The sequence below is a fragment of the Mustelus asterias genome, chromosome 3, assembly GCF_964213995.1.
Source record: "Mustelus asterias chromosome 3, sMusAst1.hap1.1, whole genome shotgun sequence".
Classification (NCBI taxonomy): domain Eukaryota; kingdom Metazoa; phylum Chordata; class Chondrichthyes; order Carcharhiniformes; family Triakidae; genus Mustelus; species Mustelus asterias.
In genome coordinates, this window is record NC_135803.1 from 111,548,229 (window position 1) to 111,575,826 (window position 27,598).

General features: G+C 42.1%; 1 protein-coding gene across 1 annotated transcript in view; it reads left to right on the forward strand.

Moving 5' to 3' along the window:
- Window positions 1–27,598, forward strand: part of LOC144491525 (contactin-4-like) — a 1,235,140-nt gene that overhangs the window by 870,662 nt on the left and 336,880 nt on the right. The window contains exon 13 of the mRNA XM_078209439.1: window positions 19,513–19,688. Within this exon, the coding sequence (XP_078065565.1) occupies window positions 19,513–19,688 (176 nt within the window). The remainder of the gene's footprint in view (window positions 1–19,512; window positions 19,689–27,598) is intronic.

Genomic DNA, 27,598 nt, shown 5'->3' on the forward strand with positions numbered 1-27,598 from the left:
GCTATAGGGTCATCCTGATTGTGTACAGCACAATTGAGCTAGCAAAGATGCAGTGATATCACACAGAAAGAGAAGTTCATTCTATCACTCCTGCTGTGCCATTTTCATTAACCACAAGATGGTTTCTTGTTAATCCCAAATCTCTCAATATCTGATAATTCCCCAGTAAATATTGTCTCCCTTTTAAGCACGTAAATAGCCTTTGCATCAATGGCCTTTCAGGGCAATGCATTCCGCATTCGCAGAACCTTTTCTGTAAAGTTTTTTGTTGAATTCAATTTTAAGCAATTTAGTTTGAATTTTAAGATTATGCCCACTCATCCTGGATTCCCCCTGTTATTTGATTTGATTTATTATTGCCACACGTATTGGGATGCAGTGATTTTCTTGCATGCAATAGAGTTGCTTCCTGTGCATTCTGCTTGTTCCCATCACTCAAATATCAATCACATCACTGTTTAACCACTTCATGTCCAAGGAATATAGCTCTACCTAAGGGATGAATTCTTTGGGGATTTCTTCTGATTGCACCGCTGTACCATCATAACAATTACAGTATCATTGTAGGTAATTCACTCCGAGTTTTTCTTCATAACCAGGTCCCTTCATCCCAAGCGCCATTCTGGTGAAACAGCACTGGATTATCTCCAAAACCAGTGGAGATTATCTGCTCCTGTATCAGCAGTACAAGGACCTTCTGGGTGCAGGAAAGTTGGCCAAAGACAATATTAGAACAGTATAATTCCATTGAAGTACACAGGTTCCTTTAGGTGATGTGAAAAATTATTTTAATCCAGAAACCCAGTTCCAATGGTCATTTCCAGGAACATGAATCAATGTCGCATGCCTAATAAACTAATCTCCAGGAATTTAAAAGCTGTATATCAGCTAAAGTTTATTCATCAGTCACAAGTCGGCTTACATTAACGCTGCAATGAAGTTACTGTGAAAATCCCCTAGTCGCCACACTCCAGTGCCTGTTTGGGTACACTGAGGGAAAATTTGGCATGGCCAGTGCACCTAACCAGCACATCTTTTGGACTGTGGGAGAAAGCTGGAGCACCCGAAGGAAAGCAACGCAGACATGGGGAGGATGTGCAGACTGCATAGACAGTGACCCAAGCTGGAAATTGAACCTGGGTCCCTGGCACTGTGAGGCAGCAGTGCTGACCACTGCGCCAAGGTGCAAATGACTTTTTTTGGTTTCCATTTATTCCATGGGTGCTTTTTTTTTCAACAAAATTTAAGTTCAGTTTTCCATATACTTTTTTTTCCACTTCTACCATTTAAAGAATTTCACTTAATCTTAAACCAGCCTAATTAGTGGTAGAGGCATTCCTCTTGGAATGTTCATGGAATGTTGGGGGAAGGCTAACTTTAGTGGGATTAGGTAGAAATTGGCAGCTCTTGATTGGGAGAGGCTGTTTGAGGGTAAATCCACATCTGGCATGTGGGAGTCTGTTAAGGAACAGTTGTTAGGGCTACAGGACAGGCATGTGCCTGTAAAAAAGAAGGATAGGAAGGGTAGGATTCGAGAACCGTGGATAACCAGGGAAATTGAGGGACTGGTCAAAAAGAAAAGAGAGGCGTATGTTAGGTCCAGGCAGCTAAAAATGGAGGGAGCTCTGGAGGAGTACAAAGAAAGTAGGAAAGAACTCAAACGGGGAATTAGAAGAGCAAAAAGGGATCACGAAATGTTCTTGGCAGACAGGATTAAGGAGAATCCCAAGGCATTTTATTCATACGTTAGGAACAAAAGGGTTGTCAGGGAAAGAATCAGACCTCTCAGGGACAAAAGTGGGGAATTATGCTTGGAGCCCAAAGAAGTAGGGGAGATCCTAAATGAATACTTTGCGTCGGTATTCACAAAGGAGAGGGATGTGTTGACTGGGAGTGTCTCGGAGGGGAGTGTTGAACCGTTGGAGAAAATCTCCATTACAAAGGAGGAAGTGTTAGGTTTGTTAGAGAATATAAAGACTGACAAATCCCCAGGGCCTGATGGAATCTATCCAAGGCTGCTCAGGGAGACGAGAGATGAAATCGCTGGGCCTCTGACGCAAATCTTTGTCTCGTCACTGGACGCAGGTGAGGTCCCAGAGGATTGGAGGATAGCTAATGTGGTCCCGTTATTTAAGAAGGGTAGGAAGGATAACCCGAGTAATTATAGGCCGGTGAGCTTGACGTCCGTGGTGGGGAAGTTGTTGGAGAAGATTCTTAGAGATAGGATGTATGCGCATTTAGAAAGGAATAAACTCATTAACGATAGTCAGCATGGTTTTGTGAGAGGGAGGTCATGCCTCACTAACCTGGTGGAGTTTTTTGAAGAAGTGACCAGAATCGTTGACGAGGGAAGGGCCGTGGATGTCGTCTATATGGACTTTAGTAAAGCATTTGACAAAGTCCCTCATGGTAGGCTGGTGAAAAAGGTTGGATCTCATGGGATAAAGGGGGAGGTGGCTAGATGGGTGGAGAACTGGCTTGGTCACAGAAGACAGAGGGTGGTAGTGGAAGGGTCTTTTTCCGGCTGGAGGCCTGTGACTAGTGGTGTTCCGCAGGGCTCTGTATTGGGACCTCTGCTGTTTGTGATTTATATAAATGATCTGGAAGAAGGTGTAACTGGGGTGATCAGTAAGTTTGCGGACGACACAAAATTGGCAGGACTTGCAGATAGTGAGGAGCATTGTCAGAAGCTACAGAAGGATATAGATAGGCTGGAAATTTGGGCAAAGAAATGGCAGATGGAGTTCAATCCTGATAAATGCGAAGTGATGCATTTTGGTAGAAATAATGGAGGGAGGAGCTATACGATAAATGGCAGAACCATAAAGGGTGTAGATACGCAGAGGGACCTGGGTGTGCAAGTCCACAGATCCTTGAAGGTGACGTCACAGGTGGAGAAGGTGGTGAAGAAGGCATATGGCATGCTTGCCTTTATAGGACGGGGCATAGAGTATAAAAGTTGGGGTCTGATGTTGCAGATGTATAGAACGTTGGTTCGGCCGCATTTGGAATACTGCGTCCAGTTCTGGTCGCCACACTACCAGAAGGATGTGGAGGCTTTGGAGAGAGTACAGAGGAGGTTTACCAGGATGTTGCCTGGTATGGAGGGGCTTAGTTATGAGGAGAGATTGGGTAAACTGGGGTTGTTCTCCCTGGAAAGACGGAGGATGAGGGGAGACTTAATAGAGGTGTATAAAATTATGAAAGGCATAGATAGGGTGAACGGTGGGAAGCTTTTCCCCAGGTCGGTGGTGACGTTCACGAGGGGTCATAGGTTCAAGGTGAGAGGCGGGGAGGTTTAACACAGATATCAGAAGGACATATTTTACACAGAGGGTGGTGGGGGCCTGGAATGCGCTGCCAGGCAAGGTGGTGGAGGCGGACACGCTGGGAACGTTTAAGACTTATCTAGACAGCCATATGAACGGAGTGGGAATGGAGGGATACAAAAGAATGGTCTAGTTTGGACCAGGGAGCGACACGGGCTTGGAGGGCTGAAGGGCCTGTTCCTGTGCTGTATTGTTCTTTGTTCTTTGCTCTTTGAGTAGTTCCAGAGGATTGATCCCTACATTGACGTCAGATAGGAAATCAAGTAATCAAAGTGGATTGCTAATTCAAAGTCTTTGAAACACTGTCAGAATCATGCCAATTTGACCCAATTATTCATTGCTATTGAGAGATCAATTTCTGAACAAATTGATATGTTTGCCTGTATTACAACAGTACCTACACTTCACAAGAAGTTCTTAGTTCGTTGTGAAGTGCTTCTGGGTGCCCTAATGGTGTGAAAGTGCTTTATAAATGTGAGTTCCTTTTTTCTTTAACCTGCAACTGAAATATAGCCTTTCGGTGCTAAAAATCGAATGGACATTTGCACAGTGTCAACTTGATGACAGTAAGTAACTGTGCAGGACTGATAAGGTTTTGTCCTTGGGAGGTGCACCTTGTAGCACAGCCTGACTAAGTTTGGGGATGCATGAGATGTAATAAAGAGCTTATAGGTTTATTTGATGACTTGGCAAGATGAGCCAATAAATATGGAAGAAGTTTACGGGTAATGTTTCGTAGCAAGCAATCTTGAGCCAACTAACAACAAGATACATTGCACCGTTAGGTGTATTTTCCTAGTCATCATGTTCCATTTGTCCCTAAGTCCTGAATGTAGTATGCACAGGATTGATCCTGTTTAACAAAGGTAGTAAGAAGTCTCACAACACCAGGTTAAAGTCCAACAGGTTTATTTGGTAGCAAATTTGCTACCAAATAAACCTGTTGGACTTTAACCTGGTGTTGTGAGACTTCTTACTGTGCTTACCCCAGTCCAACGCCGATATCTCCACATCATAACAAAGGTAGTGCAGTGATATCCTTTGAGAAGAGCTTGAAGTGCTGAATAGGGCAAGCCATCCCATGTCCAACTCATACAGCTGCAGTCCACCATGCTCTGTCACTGAATCACTAGTCAGCCAAATTTCCTTTATGTCTCCATGTTTGATTTATGTTTGCCACTTGTTCCCTACCCCAGGCTTGGCAAAGACTGCGAGATGTCAAACAGTCATTCTGATGCTTGATAAAGGCTGAAACAATATTTGTCTCCTTATACAGGCACTTAACTTTAAGTGCACACATTTCTGTAATATGGACCTGCAGGGCAGACTTTCCACTTCCCCGATTAGGTTTTCTGCCTACACAAGGCTGACACTACAAAACAACTATAAATAGTTATTAAAATTAGCTGACAGTGGAAAATTGGGGGCAGTCAGTTCACTCCACTGCCGGCTAGACGTGCTCTAGCTAGGGTAGCACAAGAAGCACAATTATTTTAGATATGGCAAGTGTCCCTCTAAATCCTCCCAAATGTGAGTTGCAAAAATCTGAATATAGTGTTTCAAATGAGATTTGACTAGCAGTCTGTGTAATTGTAGTAAAATGATCTTGCTTTTATATGTAAACCTCTTATGATGCAACCTATCATCTGTTAGCCTTGCTCATTGCATGTCACACCTATAAGTCATCTTTTAATGATTAATGCACTCACATCAGCTATTACTCAGCCTATGTAGTTAATCTATCTGTGGCCTTTCTATGCTTTCTTCCCCACAATTCATTTTATTTCCTGATTTAGTTTAAATCCGCAACCTTGGACTTTCCTCTGTTTCCAAGTGCTGATCATTTATAAGTAGTGATAGCAATAGTGTAAAGGACAGTGAGGCAGAGGGTTTCTGAAGTGTGCTCAGGAGAATTTTCTACATTAGTATGTTTGGTCCATTAAGAAAGGAAGCATTGCTGGATCCCATTGTGGGGGATGAGGTGGATCAAGTGTCAGTCAGGGAATGTTTAGGAGACCATAATATTGTAAGCTTTAAGTTAGCTATGGAAAAGAACAAGGAACAATTCAGAATTAAAATAATAAATTTTCAAAAGGGAATTGGATAGTTATCTTAAGGAGAAAAAATTTGCAGGGAAAGGCAAGGGAGTGGAACTAGCCGAGCTGCTGTTACAGAGAGCTGGCGCAAACACAATGGGCCAAACAGACTCGTTCTGTGCTGTAACCATTCTATGAGTGAAAAGCTTATACCCTGACACTCATGCATGGGAACAGTACTTGTCAGTGCATCCTCTTTCTGCTAATTCCAACAGGTTTCCTATTCATGTCATGAGATACTTGTAATTTTGTATGTCTCAGATTTTCTAGAAATCTCTTGTACAGAATATTTTTCAAATGTCTCTGAAAATCTGCCTGTATTATTTGAGTGACTCGGGCTGAAACTCTATCAGGTTAGTTGGATGTGACCAACCTTCTACAAGTTACGGTTAGCTTATATGTTTTCAACTATTCACCTATTCTGCCCTGATGATGGTCTATTAATGAGGATTAATTATTTTAAACTCATGTTTAAAATATACGTTTTTGGGTTTGTCTCTTAATAAATATTAGTTCAATATGCAGAGGAAAAGGATATGGGGGGGTGGTCTTACCATTTTGCACCACTGGCTGATGGGCAGGGTGAGCCGGTAAGAACGCAAGAGATTCGGGTTCACGCCCGATTTCTCACCTCTTGCGTTCTTACCAGCACCAGATACCTGACGAGATCACAGGCATGAGGCTGATTGTAATATTTAAATACCATGTTAAATAGTATTTAAGTTTTACAATGAGCCCGGGAGGGAATCATCCAGGCTCACTTGCCTCTGTGGCCTCGCCGGTGAAGATTCCCTCCGGCGAGGATCATGTACGGTCCCCATCAATGGGAATTTGTTGTGATGGCCTCACCGGGTAGAACTGGGGCCACTGAGACCCTCCCAGGACGTCGGGGGGCTGAGGGGAGCTGCCCCTTGGGCAATGCCAGCCTGGCACCCTGGCAGCCAGCTTGGCACCCTGGCACTGCCCACTGGGCACCCTGGCACTGCCAAGGGGGTGGGGCTTGAGAGGGCAGGGGCAGACTGATGGGGGGGGGGGGGGGGGGGAGAAACACCGCTGCCACTCTGTGTAACAATGATCGTTGGGGGGTAGTGCCACTCTGCAACAACGATTGGTGGGGGGTAGTGTTTCGGCCACAATTGGTTTGGGCGGGGGTGGGGTGGTGGTTGCGATCGGTCATGAAGCCGCAGTGGGGGGGGCTGGGGCTGATCGGCCACGAAGGCCAACTATAGGTAGGGGAGGCAGTGATAGATCTCTGTGCTCACAGATGGCTTTTGACGAGCTAGACCCTGCCAACCAGTCCTGGTGAGGAACCGGTTTGGCCACCTTTTTTTTGACAGAGTCCGATAAGATACGATGTTTAAGTCCCCCAAAAATAGATGCACAAACTTCTCCCATTTTCATGCTCATTTGGCACTTAGAATTTTTTTTGTAAGATTGCACCCATTGTTTGTACAGTGATCACAAAGCTGCCCATAATTTGCTTTCTTTGTTCAAATGCGAAAGAGGAAGAAATCTGGCACCCATTTTTTGTTTGCAGACAGGGCACAATTTAGCAGTCAGATGGCCTGCACTCAATTAGCATAAACCTTGCTTCCACAACTAAATTTATGCAGGCCATTTTTAGAGACACTCAAATGGATGTTGCTCAACCTCTCTCTCCAGGTTTAAAACACTCTGAGGCCTATCTCTTTGACCAAACTTTTGTTCATCTGCGCTAATATATCCTTGTGTTTCACATCATCAAATATTTGTTGGCAATACTCAAATTATTAAGTGTCTTGGGATGTTATACAATGTCAAAGGTGCTATATTAATATAAGTATTTGTTGTTGTTGTCCCTTTCAGATGTTGGTTCCTGATGAGAAACCCCCAACCAAAATAAAATTTTTAATTATATTTAAAGATGAAACATCCATCTGTTCCCCCCCGACTCCACAGTCCTGACAGTCATCCCTCCAAATGCTCGATTCAGATCACCATTATATCCCATGCCAAAATGGAAAAGTTTTTTTCCACTATGGATGAGTTAACTATGTAGGTGCATCCTATCCAAGCAGTTGACCCCAAGGTCCAATTTGTTTTTTTTATAATATTGAAATTACTCGAGTTGTTGAACTTCCACTTAATAGGTTACTACAAATTTAAAATCCTTGACAATATAATGGTCACTATTTGTTGCTACTTTTACTGTCGGTTTAAGGAAAGTTTACTGATTCACCTTTTGTGTTTTATTCTGCAGCTCTGATAAGCAGCAAATAGACAATCAGATATTTATAATTGTTAGCTTGAAGCAGACGGTGACTACTAGAGTCATAGACTCATAGTCATAGAGGTTTACAGCATAGAAACAAACCCTTTGGCCCAACTTGTCCATGCCGCCCTTTTTTCTAACCACTAAGCTGATCTAAATAAAGAGCAGGTCTATGACCAAGAATTTAGAGCTCTATTTTTCAGTTCAGCCTTACAGTTATCCTGTAAGAAGCTCCTAATCATACATTGGAAGCAAATAATATATTTGGTTTGCTAATCAGATTGGGAGAAGGGAATTAAGGTGAATTTTCATGAGCTGCTCCATTGAGGTTAATGTCAGTAGTTGATTCTATAATTTCGTCTTCTATTTAAATAAGCATAGAAAATGCCAGAAATATACAACAGATCCACCTAAAAGGATTTAAAAAGGATTAACACCAGGGCAGAATTTTCCCGTTCCGCCCACCATGGGAATTGTAGCGGGCAGGACACAAACTATGCAAAGGTCCATTGACCTCAAGCGGGAATTTCCAGCCTTGGGGCGAGCACGGCTGGAAAATCTGCCCATATGGGTTTTAAAAAACCTTTTCCGCCAACTGATCTGCACCCCAAGACATTAATCAGTCCTTTTCCCCTTTCAAGATGACAAGAGCTTTGTTGTGCTTCAATCTTTCATTTCAAATTTGAAGCGTTTACATCTGAGCAGGAAACACACATTTTCTATATTTGTGCTATCTACTTGGGATGTGGCAGGAGGCCTTTAATAAACAGTGATTTTGATTAAATGGCAAATTGCACATGCTATAACTAATTTAGTGTATGTTTGTACTAACAGTGAATCTGGTCTGGTTCACTGACCAAAGCGGTGACCAACAGAAGGATTATTTTAGCTTTGTTGACTTTCATTATCCAAGGGTTGCACGGTTAGCTGGTGAAGATTTTAAAATGCTTCAGACAGGTGTCCAAGAAAAAAAAAGACTGTTTCGCTCAGTCATTTTATGTTATCACTGCTGTGAACTTTAAATCAATCATCACTTGATACAAAATATTAAGTCTGATCTCAATTTAAACAAATGCCATGAAAATGCCCTGGGATGAGAGATACTTACCTTGGTGCACTTTCCCTATATTTATGTCTACCTATTAGAACTGTTAAGATTAATTGTAGTTATAACAATATTTAACAGAAGATCAGCAACATAAACAAACAGATGTATGTATTTTCTCAAGGTGCAAGAAATATCAGCACATCCAGAGGCACTTTTTTAAAAAGGTAATTATACAAAGGTTAATGGGAAAGTACAGGCATAAATCTTTAAATGTGCAGAGTGACTATTAAAAAGGCATCATTTAGAATTATTGACCTGATTCAATAATTTCAAGGGAAGATGGAATGGTGACACAGTAGATTGGCACGCTCTTCTTTCATTTGTAAGGCTTTCGATCCAGCTGAGGCTCATGGGGAGATAACCTTCTATCTCTGCCAACTGTAAGGATCCTCCTTGAGATAAATTTTCCTGGCTGCCGCTCAATCCTGAGGCACAGCGAACAGAAACATCCATAATTAGGTATAAATTACTTTTAACTTTCACTTATAATGCCAATAATCAGTTTGAGGTCTGTTGTCTGAAATCATGTTTTAAGAAGACAATTGTATCAATCCACTTTGCAATCATACATGCTGATTGCCCACAGTTATTGCATAAATGGAATCATGACACTTCATCCCCCCTTTCCACACCCTCCCCGCACACCCCCCAACCCCCTTCGGGGCAACTGCCACATTCCTCAGGCAGTCCTTTAACAATGGGTAGCACAGTGGTTAGCACTGCTGCTTCACAGCTCCAGGGTCCCGGGTTCGATTCCCGGCTCGGGTCACTGTCTGTGTGGAGTTTGCACATTCTCCTCGTGTCTGCGTGGGTTTCCTCCGGGTGCTCCGGTTTCCTCCCACAGTCCAAAGATGTGCAGGTCAGGTTGATTGGCCAGGTTATAAAAAAGAAATTGCCCCTTAGAGTCCTGGGATGCGTAGGTTAGAGGGACTAGCGGGTAAATATGTGGGTGTAGGGCCTGGGTGGGATTGTGGTCGGTGCAGACTCGATGGGCCGAATGGCCTCCTTCTGCACTGTAGGGTTTCTATGATTCTATGACCAGTATGGTTGGACAGAGTGGATAATTCAACAAGTGAGTGGAGACATAATTCAGTCCCCGTTTTTAACTCCTGTAGTTGGTCTGCACTTTTCTGTTCCTTTTTTTATTTAAGATTAGTCATAATGAGGTAATAAAACTTGGGGGATTTGTGAAGTAGAGAGGTGGCAGGTAGAGGACAGGTTTCGATGCCGCGAGAGGCAAAACAAAGGCACAACAGAATCAACCTAGGTGCATTTAGTGTGGCGACTTTATGTACCATTTCCATTTATGGATGTGAACATAGGACATTTACAATGGGAAGAGTTGAGTCTAAGAGTAACAAAAATATGATCACATGAAGTGTGCGCAAATATCAGATTCTTAATACGTTATGGACATGTGAATGAATTTGGGAGAATTGCATTGATTTCCATCACTCGTTCCCAACTAAACATGGCAATATAATTTCTACTAGCACAAGTTATGAGATAAAGAAGGACTTGACATGGCTAAACAGCACAGAAACATTTGTAACACTTAAAGAAGAAAATAATGAAAATGTGTTAAGTGTCTGCTCATGATTCCCTTCGCCTGATTAGCCTTTCATCAAAATATACCTGCACAGCTTTAAGTATCTTCTTGTATACAGTCAAAGAACAAATACAGTCCAAGTATATAGAAACGTGGCATTTAAAATAAATATTTCATAACAATTTATGCTTGAGTTCCCTTTAAGCTGTGAATAATAAACTGGTCCTCAGAGTGCCCATGTCTACTGAGAGCATTGGAGGAGAAGATTAACTTGTATGTTAAGTTGGAAGCGTAAAGCTGAGCTTCCTATGCCCTGACAACCCTAGGTACAGCCCATAAAGTGATGGAACACATGCCTGCCTCACATGGTAAATTCTTGAGACCAGCTGAGTATTCTGGGAAAGTGTTGGCGAGTGGAGACTAAACATTTCCCCTGAGAGAACACAAGAAAATTACCAAATGAATCAACCTGCCATTCTTCCATATCTATCTCCTCATGCTTCAGAATAATTCAGAATGGCATTTGTAGACTCCTGGGATATGGTCGCTGGCCAACACTTTCAATCAATAGTGCCGACGTGCATAGAATTTAATGCCACAAAATTCAATTCAGACTTCTCCAGGAATATCTTAACTATGTGCCTTTAATCTGGGTATTTTCATGTCCCACATTCACTTTCTCTATATTGCTTCTGTGCAAATGGTGATGATTTGTGTTGAATTTGAGTGACCTTTTTTTATATAGTCGGTTTGTCCACTGGGAACTAGAGTAAAACTGCTCTAGTTCAAAGCAATAGTTAAAGAGAGTAGTCCATCCATCACCCTGCTGTCTTGGTTGGATTTGATACCAAATTGCAAAGCTTCACAACACAAATATCCCACAGCAGCTGTGTCCTCCTCATATAGCATTCAGCTTTAAAATGTGGAATTTCTTTGCTCCGGTTAGTGAATGGCTTTTTCTTTGTGACTATGGGACTGTGTGAATAAATAACCAGCTCTACTTCTGGCCAACTACTGTTTGTAGGAGATGGTGTTTATTTTTGGATTGCCCCCCCAGAATGTCTGCCATGTCTATCTACTTAATAGTAACTGTGCTTCAAAGTAAATTCATTAGGCGGAATTTTATGGCCTTGCTCGTCCCAAAAGCGTAAAATACCACCTGAGGTCACCGGACCTATCCACGGTCCGCCCCTCACCAGCTCTGATTCCCGTGGCAGACGAGGTGATAAAATTCTGGCCATTGTATCAAAACAATTAAACGCATTTTGATGTGCTATGATGCCAAGGAGGTGCATTGGTATATCTTGCACTGAAAACCCAAGAATTATTTGAATCTGCAGCACAGAAAGAGTTCATTCAGTCCAACATGTCTATGCCAATGTTTATACTCTACACAAGCCTCATTCCACTCTTAATTCCCTCTTTCCACCCTGCCCCCTTCATTGTTTTTATTCTTTCCTGTGATGTGAGTATTGCTGGCAAGGCCTGCTTTTGTTGCCCCATCCCTAATTACCCTTGAGAAGTGAGCCACCTTCTTAAACTGCTGTAGCACATCTCCAGTGGGTACATCCGCAGTGCTTTTCGGAAGAGAATTCCACATTTATGACTTAGCCACAGTGAAGTAATGGCGATATAGTTCCAAGTCAGGAGAGTGTGTAGCTTGGAAGGGAACTTGAAAGTGCTGGTGTTCCCATTGGTCTGCTGCCCTCATCCCTCTAGATGGTGACCGTGATTTTCAGGGCTTGTTTGGGCGCAATTCCCTGTCATGGCCGCTAGCTCTTGCAAGAAGCAAAAAGGGGATTTGTGCCGGCGAGAACTCTGAACATGATGTTTCTGGGCCCTCCCCATTGATGTAATCACAGGATTAAAGACAGATATTCGGACCTCATTGAATTGTTCACCAACCAGCGTGATGTTACTACAGCTTTTTGAAAACAGAGACCAGGTGCCACGAACTCTGAAAGGGAGCAAGGAGGTGAGTATCTTACTTCACATTGAACCACGGTGCACGAGGGGAAAGTATCCGCTGGCCAGCTGCAGTGTGGTGGGGAGTGGTGGTTAAAGGGTGCTGGGAGTTGGGGGCAGGGGTTGAAGGGGGCAGTTTGGGGTCTGCTGCAGGACAGGGGTTACTGTAAGTGTGTGTTCTCCTGAAGCCTGTAATGTGTCTGCCTCAATGAACGAAAAGGCTTTCTGTTTTTCCAGCTACTGACTGCCCTGAGTGATTCTAGAGGAAAGTTTTCTATTTTAAAACATTTTCACTGCCACAAATGAATCTTCAGCGTGTCTGGCAAAGAGTGCACAGATCATGTTTGCCAATGGCCTGGGTGTCTGGGCTGACTGAGGGAGCGGGACTCATGACTGGGAAGGAGGTGGTGAGTGATTGATTGATGAAATTGAAGAAAGCCAGTCTATGGGGTTGGCTGGGTGAGACCCCAAGTGACAAGGAATTACTGCAATAATGGGTTGGGGGTGGGGTGGGAGTTGCAAGTCCCCTCCAAGCCACACACTATCCTGACTTGGAATTGAAAGTAATGATCAGGCCAAGATAAACTGATGTCAGGAAGGGGGGCGTCAGAAGGGCCAGTCACTGCCAGAGTTCCCTTGATGGAAGACCCCGGGATGGGCTCCAGCGCTTTCTCCTCCCTCGGGATGTGCATGGGCCCCTGGTCGGACATATTCCTCTCTGAACCCAAGTGAATGTCAGTGGATTTCTCCTCAAAACCCCCTCCGATGATTCCTATATCACCTTGTCTCACTGAACACTGACTTTCACACAAATGATTTCAAATTCCACTTTCAAAAGTCACACTCTCAAATCTTCTTTTAAATTATGCTTTCCCTCCGTTGCTTCCATCAAGGTTTCATTTTTGGATTTTACACCTCTCCCTTCTGGTTTCTTTTGTCTTAAAGACTTTTACACACACTCCGAGATCCAGCCACTGATTTTCACAACTATTTCAAATAATGTCTCCCAAACTGAAGCAATTTTTCACAATCCTTAGCACTACTGCAAATATATTTCTGGCCTCTCACGATCCAATGCTTTTTAAACTCTCTGTGACTTTTCTGAACAGTAATCTGTCCTGGTTCCCAATTTCCTCTGTTCCCTTAACTCCAGATTTTTTGGAAACTTTGACTTCATTTCTCTAGTTTCCTTAACTAGCTGGATTTTAGATTTTCAGCATCTGTTTTTTTAACCATTACTCCCTAGTTTGGCTTTTCTTTTAACAAGGCTGAGACAGCTGTTCCCTCTGTTGCTTCTAAAACCAGGTGCTTCTAGCAGAACTATGTGAGCTGCCTTCTCTCTCATTACCTATCTCCAACTGCAATCAAATTAGCTTAATTAAAACTTGAAAGCTTCTCTACCTTACAAAGCCCTATTTGCTTAGCCACCACTGCTGGTTTATTGACTCTCATGGCATAGCCCTCTCTGAGCACAATAGAATCACAGTTTGAATTGAAACCAGCCCCCACACATACAAACACATTTGTCCAGCATGAATCTAATTATAAGTTTTACCCTCCCAGGCACAGAGACATCATCTTAAACCCATTTAGAACTATACTCTATTTTGAATGTTTACCAATGCAAATATAAATCCCTTAAAACTAGTTTTATTTTCCTAACAGTACCTTGAAAAAATATATTTAAAACCTAGCTAACTTGAGCATGTAATCATTTCTGTCTCCCTCAGAATATAGTGTATTCCTGTCGTTCCACTGATCTACTGTTCTGAGTCAAATGTAAAAATAGGAATCGGAAAAAAAAACACATTAAATGAAATATTGTTTATTGAAAGAGAGTTAAGAGGAATGTTTCCTGTAGGCTATACAGTCACTTAGGAACCCAAAGTCCCTGCAAGGCAGACTGCACGCAAGTTGGCCCCGTTACGTTACTGCAAGAACAAATAAAGGGGCTGGGTACTTAAATGGCACACCCATGTGCTGCAAAAAAATTAGAGAACTTTGGTAAGGTACTTGTTTCATTTTGGGGTTTTTGCATTCGATATTCTCATTGAATATTGTCAATGGCTACTTCTAAAAGGTGACTGTACAATATAGTCCTTGGAAATCATAGGCAAATGTTAAAAGAGCGCGAAATTACGTCCAGGATAATTGTTATAATTCTATCCCAATGGATAACATCACATAGTAACAGATGACCAACTCATTTATGGAACAATACATATATAATCTGTTACGCTACATATAACAGGTAAATGTTTCAGTTCAGATTGTGGCACCTCACATTAACTCTCATTACCACAGGTCTCTGTCATTATTTTATAAGCGACAGAGCTGCTGCCAACTCCTGACAAGACAAATGCCATTAAAGGTGGAGCAGAAAACTGGATATGGCTCTACTGGGAATTCCTACTGCACTACTTTCGTCAGAATATGTCTAACTTTGGAGATGTTTACGTTGAGTGTATGCCCAACTCCGGATGAGGGCAAGTGGGGGCCAACTATTTGGTTCAGGCCAAGCAAGTAACCTGGAACCTTGAAAATTGGCTGATATTTAGTGAAAGGAAGAACAGATTGGTCTCTTACACAGGGGAAGAGAGCAAAATGAGGGAAAGGGAGTGAAGTCAAGGGAACCCGAGCAACAACTCACATTCGCTGATGGAGAAATGCTTGAGTTTCTGATTGCATGAGGTTAATGGGCAGCAAAGATGTGCCCATAGCTGAATTTATTTTAATTTGATTAATTTAATTGATCTCATATAAATTAAGTTCTCTGTCAATGACCCAACACGTTTCAGCTCTGTCAGTGCTGAAGGGTACTGGCAGATAATTTTATCACCTGCTGTTTTCTGTAGTTGCAATTATCACAAATCTGCTCAATATGAAATAATAGAGCTATTCTCCTCTGTTGCCGTAAAACATAAACTTGATCGTGAGGCATGGTCACACATTTTTTAACGCAGCAACATGCTACCACCAAGTCAGATCTAGTTCAATGTCATTCTGCTGACTTCCAAGGTAAAGTCTGCCTCCGATAAATAATTCAACATTGATGATATACTGAAACACCGTATATTATACAATTACATTAGAGCAACTGCTCACAGAAAGTCTGTGCAAATACATCTGTAATTAAAGCTGAATCTTTCAGCCCACTTGTCCACAGTGTTTCACTGACTAAATTGAAGAAAATGTCACCTAAGCTTTAAGAAATGCTTGCAAGGAATTTGCATTTGAACTGAGTATTTTCCATCCTCGACTGCAATATCGAAACCAGAAGCTTATAGACGCCACTCAATGTGTGTGTTGTGCCATCCGTAGTGAAGCCAATGAATGATCTAACACATAAGAACGCTTCAATTTTCACACAGAATTTAACGTATTTTTGTAAATCCCAGAACCAATGCTCCAATGGGACAGTCATTTTCACAAAAGTGGAAGGACTGCATTTTGCTTTTGTCAGTACAGATGAGAAGCAGCACTATGCAGCATTATTCTGTCCATGGGGGGATTATGATTTTGTCTCAGCTATTAGATCTCTTTAATAGCATGATTTGCTGAGTATCCAGTGAAGCAGACTCATCAATAGTTCATTCAAACCATTAATTGATTAAATAAAAACAGACATCAAAACTGAATGTTTGAATAGACTCATGATTAGATATTTAAGAACTCCTCTGAATGTATCTGTGGAAACGATAAAATCTGAAGACTTCAAAGAAGAGTTGCCACAAATTTCTAAATATTCAATGTTTTTAAACGCTTTCTTATTTGGAATCTGCACTGCAAATAATTCTGACACGAGTGACATCGTTTTTTTTCTTAATTCTCTGAATAATTTTGTGCCTTGATCCACAGCACATAACATTGCAAATTTAATAACATTTGATTACCAAGGTTGGTTTCCTACACTCGAATCCTACACTCTGTTGCCCTCAATTGGTTTCAGTACTAAACACTCTTCATTTTGTTAAACTCAGATTATTGAATTGCTCTCGTGTCAGTTTTTCAATCACTTCTGAGGATCTGCTTAATGGTGCCCTCTGGGAGAATGCAAATTAGTTTAGGGAAGATGAGTATTAAAAGCTGTACCACGGTCAAAATAATCATTTCTGCATTTGATAAGTATTGAAGATCCATCATTTAATAACATTTATGGTCAACTCCCCCAATGGTTGTGTAGGTAATTGCATAACATGATGCAGTGCGGAGATAGACAGAATAAAGAGTTCTTGGTTCAATTATTCTTTCGTAATGAGTTAACTGTTGTCTGCTGGGCGAACAGTTGAGCAATTATAACAGGCATCGACAACACAGGGCTATTCAGGGGAAAAGTCAATCAGGCTTCCCGCTCTTGACCACAACCCAATGATCTCTGCCGGAAAGGACATATATGTGCATGTCATGTCAGAACAAAATTGGGTTCATCTGTGATGCTTCCCACAGTTGAATACTCTGGTAATTCAAATGTTTAGGTTCGCCCATGAAGAATGGGACTCTTGCTGTTTGTCATTTTCATAAATGACCTGGATGAGGAAGTGGAGGGATGGGTTGGTAAGTTTGCCGACGACACGAAGGTTGGTGGGGTTGTGGATAGTCTGGAGGGATGTCAGAAGTTACAGAGGGACATAGATAGGATGCAAGACTGGGCGGAGAAGTGGCAGATGGACTTCAACCCAGATAAATGCGTAGTGGTCCATTTTGGCAGGTCGAATGGGATGAAGGAGTACAATATAAAGGGAAAGACTCTTAGTACGGTAGAGGATCAGAAGGACCTTGGGGTCCGGGTCCATAGGACTCTAAAATCGGCCCCGCAGGTGGAGGAGGTGGTTAAGAAGGCGTATGGTGTGCTGGCCTTTATCAATCGAGGGATTGAGTTTAGGAGTCCAGGGATAATGATGCAGCTATATAAGACCCTCTTCAGACCCCACTTGGAGTACTGTGCTCAGTTGTGGTCGCCTCATTACAGGAAGGATGTGGAAAAGATTGAAAGGGTGCAGAGGAGATTTACAAGGATGTTGCCTGGATTGGTTGGCATGCCTTATGAGGATAGGCTGAGGCAGCTCGGTCTTTTCTCCTTGGAGAGACGTAGGATGAGAGGAGACCTAATAGAGGTATATAAGATGTTGAGAGGCATAGATCGGGTGGACTCTCAGAGGCTTTTTCCCAGGGTGGAAATGGCTGCTACGAGAGGACACGGGTTTAAGGTGCTGGGGGTAGGTACAGGGGAGATGTTAGGGGGAAGTTTTTCACATAGAGGGTGGGGGGCGAGTGGAATCGGCTGCCATCAGTGGTGGTGGAGGCAAACTCAATAGGGTCTTTTAAGAGACTCCTGGATGAGTACATGGGACTTAATAGGATGGAGGGTTATAGGTAGGCCTAAAAGGTAGGGATATGTTCGGCACAACTTGTGGGGCCGACGGGCCTGTTTTGTGCTGTAGTTTTCCATGTTTCTATGTTTCTATGTTATTAAAACTTAGAAAAGAGGAGCCAAAAATTGTTCAAAACAGGCAAGAACACTCAACTTGTCAACATTTCAAATGCGTGCACTTCATCGCAACTCAAAATTAAAATAATAAGCAAATGTTTCAGTATGTTGGGGGGAAAAATGAGAGAAAATTGAGATCAGTAGAAAAAGCAACCACATATTCCAATTATAAAGAACCAGCTAATGAGTTGGATAACCTACAAATTGTTGAATGGTGATCTCAGTGAACCAATTAAAGCTATTGTAATGTTTTGTGATATTTTGATACTTATTTCACAGAAAAGGTTTAAGAAAAAGCATTACATTTAAACATTAGATTTTTATAGCAAAATGCATTGATGCAGGTCGTCATGGGCAAGTGTATGAAATGATAGATGAGTACAATGTAAATAGGCTCAACTTTGAAATTGTTCCCCAAATAGTGCAAAAAACTACAAGCAATGCCTCTGTAATTGATCATTTGCAAAGTCCCTGATCCCAGGCGATCAGAGGTTGCTGGACAACTCAGTGTGAACATAGGTAGATAAAACAGTGACAAGACCACATACAGCCAGTCAGATTTAGAAATCAAAATCATTGAAAGCTTTGGCCAGTCGAGAACTTTTGCATGCAGGAGGGTAATTGATAAGCACGTAAAATAAACCACGAATGTGCACAAGGGTGTGCTATTTTTACGCTACTGCTAAGGACAATGGCCAGGATGTTGTTGCCATTAAGGAGACAGTGAAATCATGGGGTGAATTTTTCCATTTCACCCGCCACAGGAATCATCGCGGGCGAGGGACGGACCATGGAAAGGTCCGTTGACCTCGGCGGGATTTTCCGGTTTTGGGCAGGCATGGTCGGAAAATCCCGCCCCCTAGGCCTGGAAATGGAATGGATTTGGGCAAGTATCCTATTGCCTACCATAGAAGAGAGAGAATAGCTCGGATATTTCAAAAGATCTGGTGCAGAAGGTGGAGTCCGTACAATGGATAAAAAAAGCCTAAGAAATAAATAATCTTTCCAGGATCAGGTTGGGAAGAATCATCATCCATATTGTTGTGGGTGTCAACATGTTTATGATAGATGTCAGTGCAGACAAGGGAAAAGAATAGTTCAGGAAGAAAGGGAAGAACCAAATTGAAAGCATAATTAGTGAAATTTGCATTATCAGAATGAGAACATATACATATTATATGAAGTGGAAGAGAGACGGACTGGATTTGAATTGGGCTGGAACATGTCACATAAGAATAAAGACATATCTTGGCTTTGTATGCATGGTGCAAAATAAATAACTGGATGTGGAGAATTTAAAACAGCAAATGAGAGAGTGCATTGAGAGAATGTAGCAGGGTGGAAACTCGACAAGGATGAAAAGAAAACAATTGAAATAGGTTTATTTTGACAGGAATATTTGTTCAGACTAGAGGACTGCAGCATGATCAGAACTGGTAGAAACAGGTATTGATGGGAGATAATGAGGTTGATGGAAATATGAAGTTCTTCAGAAGAGTAGAGGCCTTGATGGTTGTCACTGTTAAGTTTGTCCTCCAGAGGAAGTCAAGAGTCATTGTATTAGCATCTAGCCTCAGCCAGGCAGAGTCTTTAATCATACAACAGTCACTCCTTTGTCACATCGTCAGTTCAAAATACTGTTTTGCAAATAAATTATTTTGTTTATGCAACTGAATATAGATTTTGGGAATTTTTTTATGGATTTTTTTTTTATAAATCTCAACAGACCAAACACGAATTACAATACCACCATCAGACATGGATGTCACAGTGGGTGAAAGCACAATCTTACCATGCCAAGTCTCCCATGATCCTTCGTTGAGTGTTGAATTCTCGTGGTCTTTCAATGGTCAACTTATTGACTTCAGAAGAGACAGAGATCATTTTGAAAAGGTTGGAGGGGTAAGTTCTTCACCAGCTTTATAATCTAATTTTGTCGTACGGTGGAGTTTTTATTGCAAGATTCATGTGCTAGATTCCAGATTTGAGTCTGGAAAATGGGCAAGAATGTTTCATTTGGATAATACAATCAAAGACTGTTAAAAGCCATGTGCTGAAATAAGCCATCTGTACGGCGGCACAGTGGTTAGCACTGCAGCTTCACAGTGCCAGGGACCCGGGTTCGATTCCAGGCTTGGGTCACTGTCTGTGCGGAGTTTGCACATTCTCCCCGTGTCTGCGTGGGTTTCCTCCGGGTGCTCCAGTTTCCTCCCACATTCTGAAAGACTTGCTGGTTAGGTGCATTGACCCAAACAGGCGCTGGACTGTGACAACTAGGGGAATTTCACAGTAACTTCATTGCAGTGTTAAAGTAAGCCTTACTTGTGACTAATAAATAAACTTTATTTTATAATGCAAAGTGAAGTAAGCAAATGCGTCAAGTGTGTTATTGACTGGTACAAACATGTGTCAGGATCAAAGTTTGGGGCCGGTATAATGTTGGCTGATTGCAGATGAGATGCCAGGAGAAATGCACCAGCACTCCTTGCTGGAGAGGGATAGAAGTAAAACAGAAAACATTGAGTTGGCTCTATTCTCTCTCCACAGAAACTGTCAGACTTGCTGAGATTTTCCAGCATTTTCTGTTTTCGTTTCAGATTCCAACATCTGCAGTAATTTGCTATTTGAGGAATAGTTTCTCCCTCATTACTGTGCAATGAGCTGTGTGATTTTTGGATCAAGTTTTACTATGATGCCTTTCCACAGCCATACTCATATAATCACTGATAGTTACTGCCGAATGACAAAGAGTGACTTTGATAAGGTAATAGAAGGTATGCGTGAAACTGTGTCTAAGATAGAGAAAAATGGGTAGTAAAAGTAAATGCAAAATTTTGCCACTTTTGCTGCACAGTTTACTTCTATTGAGGGGTTGAGATTTTATCGCAATTTTCTTGTCTACTTCTGGTTAATTTTTAAATCGTTGAGAAAAATGAGTAATCAGTTGGTGGAGATAGCACAGCAGGAGAGATGTTTATTTAGATAAATAAGTACATTAAAATTTGTTTGTAGCGACGAGCAAACCTTAATGGTGCCAGCAGTTACAACATTCATTGCAGGTAGAATCCTATTCTGGTTGCCAAACACTTATCTTTCCAAAGGAAGCACTGTGTAATCGTAAGGGATGATTGCACTGCTGATCAGTGAAATTAGTCAATCTCTGGCCTCTTAACTTCACTTTCCTTTCAAAATTACAATAATTGTGACAAACAAGATTATGCCTGAATTAGTTTATTATATATCACAATAATATTAGCTGATTACATGTTGAGTCAGATTGCATGACTTATTTTCAAGAGTGGCACTAAGAGAAGATAAGAATTAAATTACATTTTGAGATTCCTGTTTTTGGGTGCCTTTCTTGTCAGATTTATCAATCGCTTTAGGTAAATATTTAATTAAATCACATTTTCTAATAAAATATAATACAAATTGTAACCTTATAATAGCAATACATGTCAATGTCTATAATTGTTGAACAGATTCCTATATTCACAGTTATCTGCTCCCATTTCTGTTGATTGTATGACTGATATGTTGTAAAGATTTGAAGTAGTTTTGCTGGTGACTATCAATATAAATGTTCTGCTTATTTGTTTAACTATTTCCCTTTCCCTCATTGCACATCCTTGCGTGAGTTTGTTCCCTTTCCTTAGACTGTCTTTAGGCCCATGTGTCACAAAGGAGGTTTGTTATGGGAATATCTTGTTCCCAAGACCATTCCTCCCTCTTGCTTTTATAAATAGAGAAATGCAAGAGCTTTGTGTGAACACATTAATAATGTGTGAATGCTTTCTCTGCCTTCAATTAATTGTAACATCCCAATGCAGGTGAGCTACAAAGTCAACAAAGAATTGACCCAATTTGGATATATTCCGATGTTACTCGAATTATATTGTGGGGATTCAGCTAATAGTCACGGCCTTTTTTCAGTGTAGCTTCAGATTTATAATCACAGGACTGGTGGCTTAAATAATCTATAGTGCTTTAAGGAGACTGACTGTGGATTTGGAATTAAACTTTAAATTTAGAGCTACTTAAAATAGATTTAAGATTGATCTCCCTCATACCTGCCTATGTCAAGTCTGTTATTTAAAATTTTACCAGATTTTGAGGAAAATGGGGGATATTCAGTTACTAACTACCACTGTTCCATAGCTACTTAATAATGCTGGTATTAAAAGCTACCGTGTTGAGACTTCGATCTGCCAAAATTATTACACATCATTGGCTGTGGAGCACTTTGAATTATATTGGGAACATGAAAGGTGCTTTATAATTTCTCATGAGACAATGCCCCTTTATTTTTGAAAATGTGTTTTTGAACTGACTGGAAAGTTTGCTATTTGAAATGAGACAGAACAAACTACTTAAAAATGGAAGGCCACCTTCCAAGAAGAAGGTGAAAAACAAACAAATCACTCATTGAAATCATAGAAACCCTACAGTGCAGAAGGAGGCCATTCGGCCCATCGAGTCTGCACCGACCACAATCCCACCCAGGCCCTACCCCCACATATTTACCCGCTAATCCATCTAACCTACGCATTTTAGGATTCTAAGGGGCAATTTTTAACCTGGCCAATCAACCTAACCTGCACATCTTTGGACTGTGGGAGGAAACCGGAGCACCCAGAGGAAACCCACGCAGACACGAGGAGAACGTGCAAACTCCACACAGACAGTGACCCGAGCCGGGAATCGAACCCGGGACCCTGGAGCTGTGAAGCAGCAGTGCTAACCACTGCGCTACCGTGCCGCTGTTTAAGAAAGAGGCATTAAAATGCAAAGTCCTAGATATTGAAATGATGGCTGCCACAGACAGACCAACCCAAAACCCCTTGTTAATGCACAGTGGGTGAAGTATTTCAGGCCAGGCTGCAGCAATTGAAGAGAAGTTGCAAAAATGTTTGTTTTCAGCAGAGCAAACATGCCCTCTCCTTTCTTCTGTCCCTCGTTCTCTCTCTTGCTCTCTTCCTCACTCTCGCTCACACTCTCTTGCTCGCTGTCGCCCTCTCTCTCTCTGTCTTTCCCCCCTTCTCTCTCTCCCGATCTCTCTCTCTCTCTCTTCCTCCCCCCCCTCCCCCCTTTCTACCTCCCTCACTTTACCCAGCATGGCACAGGGGCAGCAACTTGGGTCACTGTCTGTGCGGAGTCTGCATGTTCTCCCCCTGTCTGCGTGGGTTTCCTCCGGGTGCTCCGGTTTCCTCCTACAGTCTGAGAGACATGCTGGTAGGTGCATTGGCTGTGCTAAATTCTCCCTCAGTGTGCCCGAACAGGAGCCGGAATATGGCGATGACGGGATTTTCACAGTAACTTCAGTGCAGTGTTAATGTAAGCCTACTTGTGACACTAGTAAATAAACTTAAACTTAACCCCCTCCCCCTTTCTGTCTCAAGACAACAAACCTACCAGCCTAAGACTTCTTAGAGAAAGATGAGACAACTGGCGAGAAGAGAAAAATTGTAATTTAAAAATGGATAGCAAAACACATAAGAGGAAACTGAGGGCACAAACAGATAAATAAGCGGCAGAAAAATTAAGATTGGCGCAGCAGAAATTAAAACTGGAATTTGAGGAAAGGGAAAAAGAGAGAGAGAGGCAGGAAAGTGAAAGAGTTCCAATTAAAACAGCTCGAGCTGAGAGGGATGATCCCGCTATGTCCATTGAAGACACCCCGAGCTTAAAATATGTGCTGAGGTATTCAAGTTTATTCATTTAATCCTTGAGTTTGATGAAGAAGAGGGGGGTGCATTCTTCATCTCTTTGAAAAAGTTAGCACAGCAGTTAAAATAGCCAGCTGAACACTGGTACTTGCTGTTGCAGAGTCAACTGACAGGAAAAGCTTAACTCTTGCTTGCCTGAGGAAAGTCCAACAAGCTATGCGGCAGCAAAAAGAGCTTTTTAAGTGCAGACCAGTTATTGCCAAAGGCAGACCATCAGAAATCCCAAACCCTCAGGAAATGGCCTGACCAGACGTCCCCAGAATGTGAATGGCTTCAGCAGCTTGCTTTTGACCAGTGGGTATAGGCATTTAAAATTGAGGCTGCCTACAAAAGCAGCTGATACGTAATTCTTCATAAGGAGTTCAAAAATTCCATTCACCTCCTGATAAGCCGAACATGAAGGAACAAATAGTAACAACTGTGAAGGATAGTGTGATATGAAACTGAGCACCCCTGGGAAAGAAGGGACTGCTAAAATACAGGGGACCTTCTCAGGCCAGAAAGGATGGTGCTGACAGGAGGAGTGAGGACAAGAAGCCTTTGTGTTTGAACTGCCATAAGGCAGGACACTTTTGTGCTGATTACTGGAGGTTACAGGAAAAACCTGTGGGACTTGTTGGGGCACACAAACCCCACGCAGAAAATGGGAGTCAGATAGAGGACATTGTGGATAATGCTATGACCTTTCGCACCTTTGTTAATCAAGAATCTATTTATGTCTGTCTTACAAATATACAAAGACCCTGCACCACTGCCATTTGAGGAAGAGAGTTCCAGAGACCCTCTGAGAGAAAAGAGTGATTCCCCTTATTTTTAAACAGTGACCCCAAGTTCTAGATTCTCCAACAAGAGGAAACATCCTTCCTACATCCATTCTGTCAATCCCTCTCAGGATCTTAAAGGTTTCGATCAGTCACCTCTTACTCTTCTACACTCTAGTGGACAGAAACCTAACCTCTCCAACCTTTCCTCCGAAGACAACCTGTTAATTCCTGGAATTAGCCTGGTCCTTCTCTGAATTGCTTCTGACACTTGTACCCCTTTTCTTAAATAAGGAAATCAAGACAGTACGTTGTACTCCAGATGTGATCTCACCAATGCTCTCTACAACTGAAGCATAATCTTCCTATTTTTGTAATCAGCTCCCCTCACAAATGATAACATTCTATCCATTTACTTTCCTAATTACTTGCTGTACCTGTATACATGCACTAGGACACCCAGATCCCTCTGCACCTCTGAATTCTCTCACCCTTGAGATAATAAGCTTCTTTTTATTCTCCCTACAAAAATGGTAAATTTCATATTTATTCACATTATACTCCGTTTGCCAGGTTTTTGTCCACTCCCTTTATCTATGTCTTTTTGTAGCCGCCTTCCAAATTATCTTTGTGTTATCAGCAAATTTAGCAACCATACCTGAGTCCCTGCTTCCAAGTCATTTATACAAATTTGTAAAAGGTTGAGGCCCAAGCACTGATCCCTGTGATACACCACTCATTACATCTTGCCAACTAGACAAAAACATGTATGCCAATTCTGTTTTCTTGCCAATCTTCAGTCCATGCCAATATGTTACCCTCTACACCACAAGCTTTTATTTTACACAATAACATAGAAACATAGAAACCCTACAATACAGAAAGAGGCCATTCGGCCCATCGAGTCTGCACCGACCACAATCTCACCCAGGCCCTACCCCCATATCCCCACATATTTTACCTGCTAATCCCTCTAATCTACGCATCCCAGGACACTAAGGGGCAATTTTAGCATGGCCAATCAACCTAACCCGCACATCTTTGGACTGCTGATCTTTGCACGTTAAAATAACCTTTGATGTGTCACCTTGTCTAATTAGTTAACAGACACTAAGTTTGAGATTCTCTGAAACTAATCAAGGAGATTCTTGAAAGTAGATGGAGGATATTACCAAGTTAGACTACATAACCATGTTCCGTGAGCAGCTCAGGAGAGCCTGTGATGTGGCTCAAGAATACTTAAAAATCTCCCAAACGGCTATGGAAAATACAGACAGACAAACATGGCAAGGCATGAACCTTTCAGCCAGGAGACTACGTGCTGGTGTTCCTATCAATACTGGGTGAACCCCTAAAAACCCGGTTCAGTGAGTTTTAAAGAGTAGCAAAGAAGCTTGGGGAAGTAAACTATCTAATTGATACTCCACACCACAGGAAAAAGCAAATGCTATGTCATGTCAACATTATAAACCACAAGCAAGAAGGGGGCAAGTAGGCTACAGCCTGTCCCATAGCCATGCACTGAGAGGACAAGGGTAACAGTGGGATTGAGTTGGAGGCAGACGTGGGTAAGGTCCACATTGAACCCCTACTATTTGGCTCGCAAACACAGAAATTCTAGCAAAATTGGACCTCATGTTCAACCACCCGAATATAGGAAAGATTGGAGACCTGACAAGGCCGCTCATTGCATTCAAAAGCCCATGTAGAGACAAGCCAGTCTGTACCACTTTAGCTCTACATGATGTGCATGTGGGAAAGTCCTGTTCCCTAAAGGCAACATCCATTCTGTCTAGGTCGAGAAAAGTTCACCTATGTTTGGAAGGAGATTAATTGCATGCTGGAACACCAACTAATAGGGCCTAGCAGGCAAAGCTGGAGTTCCCCAGTTGTGCTTGAGTCCACAAGGCTCTGCATTAAAAATGTAAATGCGGTGGCCAGAGCTGACTCCTTTCTGATATTTTGCCTGGAATACTGCATGTATAGGATAGGTAACACAGCCTACATTACAAATATAGATTTACTCGAGGGATACTGGCAAGTTCCTGACAGCCGATATGAAAAGAATCTCTGCTTTTGTGACTGCAGGAGGGCTATGCCGGTGTTGAGTCATGCCATTTGGACTCTGAAAGCCTCAACCACTTTTCAAAGGCTATTAAACCAGGTAGTGGTGGGCTTATCCAGTGTAGTGTACCTAGATGATGTCCTAGTGTGCAGTGATACCTGGGAAACTCACTTAGAGAAACTGGAAGCGCTCTTCCAGAAATAAGTTGGTTGACCTCGTGGTAAATCTTGTAGAGAGCGAGTATACTAAGGCTCAGGTGACCTACCGAGGACATGTGGTGGGTCAAGGACAAGTATTGCCCAGAGCAGCAAAAGTACAAGCAGTCGCATGGTTTCCCATTCCCACAACAAAAAGGGGTTCTGGGTTCTACTGCAAGTTTGTCTCAAACCTCACCACACTGACAGACCTACCACAGAGAAAGAAAAGTAGAATGTACCCAGAACTGCCAGAGAGCTTTCAAGAAGCTGAAAGTTATCTTAATAAATGAAATAGTGTTCGCAGCTCCAGACTTTAACCAAGTGTTTAAAGTAGCAGTCGATGCTGGCAACCTCAGGATGGGGGTTGTTCTTCTCCAGGAGGATGAATCAGGATTAGGGGGATGGAGCTTTTCCAAACAATGATTGTAATTTCAGGGTCTTGGGTTTGATTCCCAGCTTGGGTCACTGTCTATGTGGAGTTTGCACGTTCTCCCCGTGTCTGCATGGGTTTCCTCCGGGTGTTCCGGTTTCCTCCCACAGTCCAAAGATGTGCAGGTTAGGTTGATTTGGCCATTCTAAATTACCCCTTAGTGTCTTGGAATGCATACGTTAAAGGGATTAGTGGGGTAAGTACATGGGGTTACGGGAAAAGGGCCTAAGTAGGATTGTCGTCGGTGCAGACTCAATGGGTCAAATGACCTCCTTCTGCACTATAGGGATTCTATGAACATCAGAAACTGTATTCCAGAATAGAAAAAGAAATCCTAGGTTTATTACTGGCTCCCAAACACTGAGATATATATCGGAAATGGATACAGAGAGACCACAGTCTATATCGACCATAAGCTTGAGGAGAAATTCAAAACTCAGCATGCCAGATTAGTCTGTTGGAGTTCATTTCTCCAACCACATCACCAAAAAAAAATTACCCGCATTGCAGGGAAATTGAATACGATTGCAGACGACCTGTCCACAACTTGGAGACCCAGTTACAACTGATGGGATAATCCAACGAAGAGAGTGAATGAGTGCAAATGCTTTTTTAGTGTCTTTTTTAAAACAC